Source organism: Manis pentadactyla, chromosome 4 (assembly GCF_030020395.1).
Source record: "Manis pentadactyla isolate mManPen7 chromosome 4, mManPen7.hap1, whole genome shotgun sequence".
NCBI lineage: Eukaryota > Metazoa > Chordata > Mammalia > Pholidota > Manidae > Manis > Manis pentadactyla.
Window position 1 is genome coordinate 30343115 of NC_080022.1, and position 11707 is coordinate 30354821.

Consider the following 11707-nt stretch of genomic DNA (forward strand, 5'->3'; position numbering starts at 1 on the left):
AGTGAGGCCCAGCTGTGTGGTACTGTAAAGTTTACAGGGAGCCTTACATTCTGGTTCACAGATACCATGTTTCTTAGACACGTCTCTCAGTCCTGAGTATCCATCCACCTCAGGATCTAGGTGAATAGCCTTCAAATGTAGCATTTAAGGAGTAAAATGTAATGTTTAAGGTGTTGTGAACCCACCAAGCTTTCTGCCTAGTCAAGAACTGTGTCACATTGAAAACTGCATCACATTGACAAGGGCAAATTCATTGATAGCACATGGAGATCTTAGGATCCTGTAAAGAGTCAGCCAGGCAGGTCTTGGGGGTGGCCTGGAACACCCCAGGACTGACTTCTGGGGAATCTCAGGCTCCTAGGTTGACATTCAAATCAGTTCATAATTTGTTTTTATTAGTTGATTTTGATGCATGTATATTAACACATTTCTTTGAAAGAATTTGGAAACAGGATGGAGAATTTGTTTTGTTGGGAATTTCTTTCATACTCTCACTCTCAATGTCTTAAATAACCCTTAAATTTCAGTCTAGGACACATTTCAGAGCCCTCGCTTTACTGCTGACCAGTCTTTAGGAAATGAAGCAAGAATATATATATTTATTCGGAATAGAAGATAAATACATGTGTCAAAAGCCTGAAATGACTGAAAAATACATAATGAATAGTTTCTCTATTTACATGTGAAATCTTTATTTCTATGAAGAGGAAGACTTGCTTTACCCTTCACACTTTTTTTTTGTCCACAACCAATAGGTCACAAGACAAGTGGCTCAGTGCAAATGTGCAAAAAGGTTTCAGGTGGAGCAGATTGGAGAGAACAAATACCGGGTAAGGAAGAGAAAACCAGTCATTTGTGGTGGTGGTTCTTCTGTGTGGTCCTTACACGTATATAAGCAACCTGACACTCAGCAGGCTGGATGATCCCACCTTCTCACTTCTGCTGCTTGGAGGAGCAGAGCCAGCAGCACTTGGGATGTGGTCACACTCTGGCCCTCATCTCTATAGATTCCAGATGTTAGATGTCCTGCTGGGCTAAATTTAGTGCCCTACATAGCTGTCGGAAAAACAGTGCCATATTATGCTAACAGCAGCTTGTACTTGACTTCCAGTCTAGGATGCATTTCAGAGCCCTCACTTTACTGCTGACCAGTCTTTAGGGAATGAAAATACCTTTACCATAAGATAAGGAAACAATTATCTAATGACTGACCACCCCCAAATGGCTAGTCACTGTGAGCTGGAGTGGCTCCCAGGCTCAGAAAGGCTGAAGAACAGTGTCAAGTCTCCAAGGATGCCCTGCCTGCTCTCAGCTGCACACAGGGCATAAATGCTCTGGGGAGATGCCAGGCTCAGAAGCCTTCCTTGGAAAGCTGTGCTGAGTGTGGACATAACTGACAGTGAACTATGCTGTATTTTAGCTTCTTTGGAGGCCAGCAAACCAGGGCATAGAAGGGATCTGAAACAGGGCTGCTAAAATATGTTCAGCAGCTTGTCAGGATTGTCCAAAGTCCTAAGGAGAGCCTAGAATTGGCAGAGAGGATTTGGATGGCCATGTCAGATTGTACAGTTAGATGCACTGAGTTAGCAATAAGAAAGTCTGGGTTCCACTACTAGTACATAAAAAAGGTCTTCAGAGTGTACCAGTGCACTGTGCTGCTCTTAGCCCGGTGATGCTATATGGCTCTGCCTTGGATCCAGGCCATTTAGTTAATAAAGCACTAAGCTATCTTATGCTTGCTTGTTGGGTTTTGTTTTCTTGGGTTTTTTTTTTTTATTATTACCTTTGAGTAAAATGAGTTAACAAGAGCAACATAGAGTGGAAAAATTAAGTCTTAATTTGTAAAACCACATCCCTGCGGCAGGAGCTCCATAAGAACAGTCAGCGTGTTCATTGTGGTTGAAGACCGGTAACGTGTTACCTGATTGTCATTCTTTAGTGTTAACTTGATAAAATGTTCTCTTTTTTTTTTTTTTCCTTCTATTTCCTCCATCCTTTACTCTTACTGTCTAGTTCTTCCTCGGCAATCAGGTACAGTGCGCCTTGCAACATTCTCATTCTTGGTGGAAATGGTCTGTGTAGCTAATGCTGCCTGTCCTTTGCTGTGGGGAGAGGACATAACCTGAAGCATGCCGTGTCACATCACATGCCTGGTTGGTTGTCTTACCAAGTGGAAAATCTGCTAACAGATCTAATTGTAAAGCTGTCTTAGCAGCAAAATGATATAAGTACACTTCTTAAAAAAGAAATGCAATTTTCCATGCAAAATTAAATTGGCTAAAGACCACAACATTATGCTGGACTGAGTTTGTAAGTAATATGGTTCATGGGACACTGAAGCTATGGTATCAACCCATCCCACTTATAAAAAGAGCTGGTCTTGGACTTCTGTGTTGTAAGTCAATACCAGCAGTTCTGATTTATACCAGTCTTTTGACAGTTAACATAAATTTTATTATAAGGTATCTAAGAAGTATAGTGTGGAAATCATAATTAGCTGTGGCCTGAAGCTTGCCTATTATGGCCAGTCAGCCAGAATCAAATGGGATCAAATTAGACTTACAAAAAAGATTGAATGCCTTTCACTCCACTTGGTAACTCTAACCTTTTAGATTTTTTTTGAGGGCTCTGGGGTCCTGTATCTTCAAATGGAAGGAAGTTGCATGGGTAAAAATCTGTCTTGTGATATAAAATCAGAAACACTAAAAGCTGATTTGAGATCCTCAATCAGTGTCAAGTTCCAGGCACTCCATTAATCACTTACCTACAGTAACATTCTGAGCCAATCAGGGGAAGATCAGAGGATAGAAACTAAAGACAAGAACAGTCAAACTAGCTTTAAATAAATCATTGCATCAGTGTGCCAAGTAGTACCTAGGGACGGGCCTGTTTGCTAGGAACTGCATGCAGGTACCAGAGGCTCCTGTGAAGTCACACCGATGTCCTCTGCTGCTCCATTGACCTGAGAGGGTCAGATTAGTTAGTTCCAATGTTGGGAACAGAATTATTAAGTGCATTATATACACGAGGCTACAAGGATCACATGCTGACTGTCACAGTCACTGCAGGAACCCAGGTCACTGTGTGATTTTCCATCTAAGAGGAGAACAAGTTACTGTTGCCCTTAACTCATGGACAACCCAGGTTTATGCAGGTACCTGTTTTTAGAGCTGCTGTAACCCCTTCTACCACTCCTCACTCAGGCCTCAACTAACCCAGCCACTTTGGCTGCTGGCTTGGGTCTGACCACCTCTTCCCCATAGCTTAGCAGAAACAGAATCTTTCAGAGAGCTTCAGGAAGAAATGAACAGGAAAAAATGAAATAAATAAATTCTAAAGTCTGACAAGTAAATTAGAGGATACAATAATGTACGGGGAGAGCACGGTGGAGTTCCCTTGTGCTCACTCTGGAGGCCTTGCAGGCCCTTATTTCCCTCCCCCCATCACCTATCCAGAGAGAACCGTGACAGTGGCTCAGGCTGTCAGTGCTCACGGATGTGGTGAAATCCTCCCCATTTTCACTCATTGGACTAGCTTCTGAGGGAGGCTCCCTCAGAGGCCAAAGAGGCAGCTTCCTTCCCAGGACAGGACGTTTATTCCCTCACCTCTCTGGGCACCCACTTCAGTGCACTTGGTACTACACCGTGCTGTTGCTGTGGCCACTGTGTGTAAAAACTTAAAAACTGCATGAGATGAAAGATGTGGGGCAACTTTTATTTTCAAAGTAAAGGCCTGGGATGAGATGATGTTTTTTCAGCCACTCTGCTTGTATAAATAGCACACTTGAGCCAGTGCAGCGTAACAGGGAGAATTGCCACAAATATATTAATTTTGAGGGAGGTCAGTTATATGTCCCTTTTAAACATCCTTTCTGGCATTTTCACTTTTTGTGCCTTGTTTCAAAGTACGGTTCTCCTTTATAACTTTATAAAAGTCTTAATTAAGTGATTAAGTTGTCCCTTCTCCTCTTCCCTTCCTCCCCCCATCCCTGAACATCCTTCTAGAATTAAGTAATTTTAGGAATGCTATTTCTCTAGCCAAATAATTGATATTTGACTATTGTTTTTGGGATCTCAGCGTTATTTTCTTTGTTGCCTCTTTAGTTTCGGAAGATGGTACTTTGTGCAATAAGAAACTTCAGATGTTAACAGAGCTAAGAAGTAGGAATGTTGGGCAAGAAAAAAAGGAAAAAATAAATATCAGAAAGTCATGCTTGTCTTAACATCCTGAATGATTGTTGAACACTTTTTATAATCATGGTAGACTGAAAATTTCTTTGACTAAATTTTAGTATAAATACTATCTAATGATTTGTTCAGTTGAACAAGCTTTTCTGCTGGTGACATCACAGTTAGCAAATACTTAGGGTTTGTTTCCAAAAACCTAATGTGGAAAATCAAATTTCCTTTTAAGCTTGTGATAATGATGCTTTGCAAGGATTTCCTTAAGGCTCAAAGTAGTATTTGCTGTTCTCCATTTGAGCACACTGTATTCAGAAGTTAACATCTACCTTATATCTATCTTTCTTTTATGAAAACAAGCTAGCATAACAAAGAAATTTACTTTGGGCAGAATCTTTAAAAGAATCAAAGCAAGTTAACATTTGTCCATCCTCTGCCTTCCCCGTTTTGATGCAGGGGCAGAGGTGTGACTTGCAAAAGTAAACTTTATTCCAGTAGAAAGTATGTCAAGACACTGGTGTTTAGCTTGATATTTCAGCTTTTCTATCTTTTAAATTCTATTGAAAAACCCAAAATGGACTTAAAATTCTCCCCAAACTATCAGGTTGTTATTTTTGCCTGAATACAGTCTGCTTTGGGAAGAAAGTATAGGCCTGCCCCAAGGCGCTCACTCATCAGTTCCCCCTTGGCCCTGCAGTTCGGGGACTCCCAGCAGCTGCGGCTGGTCCGCATCCTGCGCAGCACAGTGATGGTCCGCGTTGGTGGCGGATGGATGGCCTTGGATGAATTCTTGGTGAAAAATGACCCCTGCCGAGGTAAGGAACCATCCTGAGCATGAATTACGTGTTAAGTGCGCGCTCGCTGCTGATCTTCCATATGTACCCAAAGTGTTGGTGGTGGGTCTGTTGTTTATTTTGTTGTTAAGCTGCTCAGGTGTCATCCCACTAGTACAGATCGGAACTCAAGGATGCCAGAGTGACCAGGGAGAGAAAGCAGGAGAGGTTGATGATATCAGAGGAGACAGGTTTCGAGGCCCACAGTAACAAGAATTAGGAAGGTATATGGTGTCATCAAGTGTTCCAGGTTGAGATGTTAAAATTAACACTAGCCTACAAAGGAACCTGCTGAAACCCTTTAGGTTTCTGTCAGTGCTTCAGATCCCTTTGGCCATAATTCCTGTGCCTAAAACTCATGATGGGTGTTGGGCCCGTCCCATGCAGGGAAGAACTGGGGAGCTTCCTTGACCAGAAGAGAGGGGTAAGGAACACCTAGCAAAGAGCCCAGATACTTCTGAGGCAGATGATGACCTAAGCAAGACTGGGGTGTCTGTCAGCTAAACATGGAAAGGTTGGCATGCCAGTCCAGGGCAAAAGAGAATGAGAAATTTAATATGAATGATGGGCCTGCAGCTAGAGCCGTGTGAGGGCTTCAACCAGAGGAGAGATGGTCAAATTCTAGCTGCTAAATCCTCTTCAACTGCAACCTTTCATTTTTCCTGTTAGCCAAGCTGCATGTGGGTATACAGGAGGCTCCCCAACTGTCTGCCAGTTTGTCTTTCTTGACCAGTTTCTGCGTTTCCTGCTCTGTCTCTGTTTCTTTGTGTTTATTTATTTTTTATTCTAGTTCACCATCCTGGGAGTAAAATAAAGCGCTCTGATTCCAGCTCTTCGATTTCCAGTCAGTCTCCCATAGGTTGGCTTTTAAGCTTTGTCCCTGTTACCCACACCCCAGCCCGTTGAGAATGGCTTTGCTTCTTAAACTGTAGCACCTCTTGGCTCTGTGATATCTGCTGCTTTTATGAATGCTTTGAAATAGACAAACCATAGCTTTTCTAACTGTTTTAAGTTGACAGAATAAAATATTCCTGTTGAGTCAGTACTCATGGAATATTTATTTCGTAAATACTTAATATAACTTTTTATGTGCCATACACTATTATAAGCAGTTTATAAATAATAACACATTTGTGCCTCTGTGAGGGATAGATAGATAGTATTATCTCCATTTTACAGAAAAGGTAATCGAAGCATAGAAAAGTTAAATAACTTGCCTGGGGACAGACAGTAATAAGTGGCAGACAAGGATTCAAATCCAAGATCGTGTGGCTGTCGTATGTGCTCTGTGGTCTCAGAGCCTAATGTGCCCGTCACCACCACTCCTTTTTGTGTGTGTATATTACTGGTTCAGCCTGCATAATTAAATGCATTAAAGTTTATTTATAAACCTAGCAGAAATGTTTATTATTTAACATCTTTGGAAGTGACTTGTCATATTCTGAAGCATTTAGAGCTAAAGGGTACAGTTCTCAACTGAATTCAGATATGCCCATAAAATAAGTACTCTTATTTTCACTCATTCTACACTTACTCCAACAAGCAGAGTAAAAATTTTCATTAGGATCTCTTTTTTTAAAAAATTGCTACTTTTGAAAACACCTATTCTGACAAAAACTTGAAAGGGTTGAATCTGTGTTAGAAGTTATATTGCTAATTTCCTTCATAGAAAAGTCCTCTACCATTCTTTGAAACAAGCAGTATAATTCATTTTAACCATGACTCAGTAAAACAACCTTATTCCTTTGCAATTCTACTAAGGTTTTATTTCCTCTGTCACGTATAATTGGACTGAATAAATAAGCAGGAGAGATACTGCATGTGACCTTTGGAATCTTTGGTTGCCTGTTTTGCTGCCTGCTGTAATTGCTCTATTTTTGATAATATGCTGCTGGCCAACAAGAACACTGCTTGCTTTATCCTCATCTTAATAGCTTAAGATCGGAACCTCCAGGAACTTTGGGAGGGCCATCTAGTAGAATTTCCTATGGAACATAGTAGCCTTTTTCAGCAGCCCTTGGAGCAAACAAGGTAAGGCTTCTCTGTGCCTCTACGGGAGTGCCGTCCTGGGGCTCAGCTGTCATCTCGGTTCCAGCGATTGCAGAGCCAGGGCCTCCCCAGCAGCCTTAGCCATTGTAACGCTACTGTGACAGGCAGGATGAGCTACTTCTAATCAAATAAAAAGTTGTGCTAGGAGATGAACACTTCAAGGGCTGGGGCGGTTGTAGTAAGTGACTTGAAGGGCATGAATATCACAAAAAGGAAAAGTCCCTTGAAGCCATCTAGGGTTCTGCGAGGATTAAAGTGGCTTCTAGAAGCACCACTTGGAGAGATTTTATATTCATTTATGTTGCATTTCCTTGGCTTTCTGGACCATAGAGAACGTTTTACTGAAGATAGTAAAAAATTCATGAGAATTTAGTATCAACATGCACAATCATTTGTTATCTCCACTTACACAGCTGTTTAAAAAGATGAAAGATACTGCAAAGTGCACATTGTGTTAGTCAAATGTATAAAGTGAAAATATTCAGTAGGTTCCTGGTACTGCCAAGTAACAAAATTGATAAGTGTGACCATTTGTAAGTGTTCGGTTCAGTGGCACTGTATATGTTCACACTTGTGCTACCGTCACCCATCTACAGAACTCTTCCATGTTGTAAAACTGAAACTCTCAACCCATTAAACAGTAGCTTCGTACTGAATTTTTTTTTTTTTTTTAGTACTGAATTTTAACTGGTTTATTCCAGCCAATATCAGGTGCCTAGCATAATACGTCCCTTAGAAAATGATGACTTCTTTGGTGGTTAAAAAACTGAACTTGAAATGGGTGCCTTCAGGGTCTGACATCCCCAAGATGTGATCTTCAAAAGACCCAGAATGGTCAAATGCATTTGAAAGACACTGAGCTGAAGCTAATGAGAGGTTCCTTTACTGCAGGACTTCTCAGAGCCTACAAAATGTTGATTGCATTAGGGCTCTCCCAGCGGGGGAAATGTAGTGTGCAGCATTTACTAAACTACTTTTAGTAGGAACCCCTCAAAAATCATGGTTTGGGAAATTGTGTAAGCAGTGAAAGACCATGGACAGATTTTGAGCCATTTAGAGATACCAGATTTTTATTTAGAAATTCAGTTCTGGGGAGTAAGATGAGAAACACAGAGACAGTTGGAAGCCTGTTCCATGCTTCAGGGTAGAGGACATGGTAGATGAACCACTTAAGTATAAGGAGGTGTGGGAAGGCTCGGGGGATTCAACAGGCATCACAAGGTAGAATCAATAGACTGAACTGCCAGCAGGAGGGAGGGACCTACATCGACTCCCAGGTTTCTGGCTGTGGTCATGTCAAACAGTCATGGGTATAACTTCTGGCATCCAGGCAAGTGCACAGGGGGTACATTTGGGAGTCGGGCATGACTGTATGATGGCATGGCAGTCTCGGGGGGTGAGCTCATCACCAGGTTCAAAGTCTAAGAGGGAGAACAGGCCTACAGACAGACCCTAGCAGAATGTCAATGTTTTCAAATGGGCGGGAAGGAGTAGTCAGGAGGAAGGAGGGAGAAGCAGGAGAGCAGGTGTCCTGGGAGCCAAGGGAGGAGAGTTTGGAGAAGAGAGCAGTTAGTAGTTCCCTCATGTGCAAATTACAGCAGCAGAGAGGTGTCTTTACCTGTCAAATGTTAGACCTTTACCTGCACATGTATTTTCTCTATCTCATATAGCACTGGCCCAAGTGAGTAAATTGAACACACTTATACATTATTTTGGAGTGTGTACATTGGTATAAAATTTTTTAGATCAATTGACAAGTTCCAAAAATCTTAAACATGCATCCTTTCTCCCTAGAAAATCCACTTCTAGAAATTTATCCTCAGGAAATCATGGATATGCTTAAAATTTCTTATAAGTAGTTTATCACAGCATTGTATACAATGTTTTAAAATTATAGTCAAGATTAGAAAACAACCTAGGGTTGGTTAAATAAATTGATGTGTATAAGATGAAATACTTTGCAGCTAGTTGAAATTATGAATGACATGTCAAGTGTGGAGGAACATTCCTGATGCTTTTGGGTTAAAAATATATATACACAGTGTGAAAAGGAATGAAGACACACCAACATTTTAATATAGACTGTTCTAAAGTTGTAAGATTAAGGAATTTTTATTATTTCTGTACATTTTCATATATTTCAACCTTTATACAATTTTAGAAAATTCCTCCCTGAGGCAGAAGTTATTGGTGGCAACTTACTAGAATGACCTGATTGGCATGGTGGGGATAGAAGTCTGAGGGGAATGAGAGGAGAGTCGAGGCCACTAGTGCAATGTTGGTGCAAAGAGCTGGCAGGTGGGAAGAGACCAGCTCAGAGGGAAGGAGGGCCAGCTGTGCCACAGCTCTCCTTGGCCTCAGCCTCTGAGTGCTCCAGTTCCCTTGTGTGTGTGACAGGATGCTGACTGGTTGCTGATGACAGGCAGGTACACTACTGCGTGCAGTCACACTTTATAAATTGCACAATGCATGGGGACCAAGACATTGTAATATTACACTGAAATGTCTGTCCTCATCTGAGATGCCATTTCAAAGTCTTCCTCTTGTATCACTCTGTTGTTTATGTCTGAGAAAATTGTCTCAGAAGTGAACTATTTAATGACTACTAGGTTTAAATCTCACATCTTAAAGCTTTATGGATTATGACCATAAACAGTTACTTTGGGCTGTCCAAACCTTCAGCTAAGTAATGATTTCATTCATCAGTGTTATCTTAGAGTTTGCTGTGTGTCTGCTTGTTGTACTGGGTATTTTAGTCAACATGAAATAAATAAGAACAAGTCCTGAATCCATAGTTATTGGCGATCTGAAGCCTTACTGAGGTACCCATGTTAGTACTGAAGGAAATTCTCTTTGAGAATCATTGGTGTAGACACAGGGAAGTGCTCAAGTCCAGGAAATGGGTGAATGGACAACTGAGGGCCAAGGAGTGAGCCTAAAAGGGCGCTTAGCATTCCAGGGGCCGTTGAGTCATAGACCATCTGGACAAGGACTAGATCAGTCAGCCTGATCACCTCTGGTGAGCCTGAGGAAACTGAGGCCCAGAAAGACCCAACTGGCGGCAGAGCTTAGACTGTTACTCAGAGGTTTTAATATCCAAGTTGGCCCTTTCAGCCTGATACTTTGATATGTTACATCAACATAATAAACTGAGAATCTGATTTAGGAATTTGGAGCTACTCTGCATGTACACCCATGCAACCTAATTTAAAATCAGATTCTACCAAGATTCCTCCAATTCCCTAGATGTGGGGTTAGGCAGAAGAGAGAGGGCGCAATTACCTGAAATCTAAACTTGTGGTTTCTGGCCATAGTAGAAACTCTAAAGTAGAAAAGAACAACCAACATTTTGTTTATAATGCTTCTCTCTTCCCAGGTTTTTGCCACCAGTCCTATTTAGATCTGTCACATACATTCTAAAAAGTGAACAGTTTAGGATGGATAGAGGAGGTGTAGAGGGTTATGGCAGGCTAATACCTTTCAGTTAGGAATAATCTCAGAATATATCCTAGAGGAATTATTTCTTTTAAATAAGTAGTACCTTTCACATTTAACATTTGCTTTAGTCATACTTTATATCTTATGACCGAATCCAAATTTTAAGTTCTGGGTGCAGCTCCAGAAAGTCACAGGACAGGTCTTGGCCTTCGTGCTGTTCCCAGGTCCTCCCACCCTCACGTCCCCTCCCACCCATAGGCATCCCTTCAGCTTGTTGCTTTCAGTTTTTGACTTAACAGTTTCTTATTGGCAAGTTTTATGCATGGTCTCAATCTTTCTCTCTCTCCTCCCACATGTTTACTTCCTAATGATTCTGATATTTTTACTATCCTGAGTTCCTAGACCTCTTTCTTTAGGAGTCTTATCAACTGAATTCAAATGGAAGAGTCTGGACAGCATCTATTCCAAAGATATGTTTTTCTTCACTTTTTCATAACCATGAATTTTGCAAAAGCTGAGCAAAGAGTACACATGTACTATGAGAGAGAAAAGAGGGGTTTGGATTTAACCTTGGAGGTTTGTGAACTGCTGCATATGCTTTCCTTGACCAGTCACAGTGTGCTTACCCCAGGGGACAGTGGCAGGGCAAGCTCAGGACCACAGAAGGGGTTGGTGCTCTGCATACAAAGCTTTCTGTATCATTAAACCAGGGGACTTATTGTTAGGTGATATGTCTGCTGTGGGTGAGAATAATGACAAGTCTAATAAATCATGAATTTATCTCCTTTTGAAAAGAATCCACAGCTGATACTAAACCTATAACTTATAACTGTTACGGGGTCAAGCAGCTGTATGACCATCAGAGATTTTGTAAGATTAACTGACGTTGTATGTACGTGTGTTTATTCCCTTTTTAGCACGAGGTAGAACTAACATCGAACTTAGGGAGAAATTCATCCTACCTGAAGGGGCATCCCAGGGAATGACCCCTTTCCGATCACGGGGTCGAAGGTCCAAACCATCTTCCCGGGCAGCCTCGCCCACCCGCTCCAGCTCAAGTGCTAGTCAGAGTAACCACAGCTGTACATCTATGCCATCCTCTCCAGCCACCCCAGCCAGTGGTACCAAGGTAGGTACTGGCCTCCATTATGGCCTTCTTCCCATTGCCATATTTGCAGACATTCAGTGCTCAGTGTAGCCTCTGAA

The 11707-nt window shown here is 41.6% G+C and overlaps 1 protein-coding gene across 24 annotated transcripts in view; it reads left to right on the top strand.

Moving 5' to 3' along the window:
- Positions 1-11707, top strand: part of MACF1 (microtubule actin crosslinking factor 1) — a 319261-nt gene that overhangs the window by 301976 nt on the left and 5578 nt on the right. For 12 of the 24 annotated variants that reach the window (XM_057500029.1, XM_057500035.1, XM_057500031.1 and 9 more), the window contains 5 exons: positions 756-830; positions 2014-2031; positions 4879-4996; positions 5805-5873; positions 11419-11630. In XM_057500029.1, the coding sequence (XP_057356012.1) occupies positions 756-830; positions 2014-2031; positions 4879-4996; positions 5805-5873; positions 11419-11630 (492 nt within the window). The remainder of the gene's footprint in view (positions 1-755; positions 831-2013; positions 2032-4878; positions 4997-5804; positions 5874-11418; positions 11631-11707) is intronic. The other 12 variants (XM_057500032.1, XM_057500039.1, XM_057500045.1 and 9 more) reach the window with 3 other exon arrangements.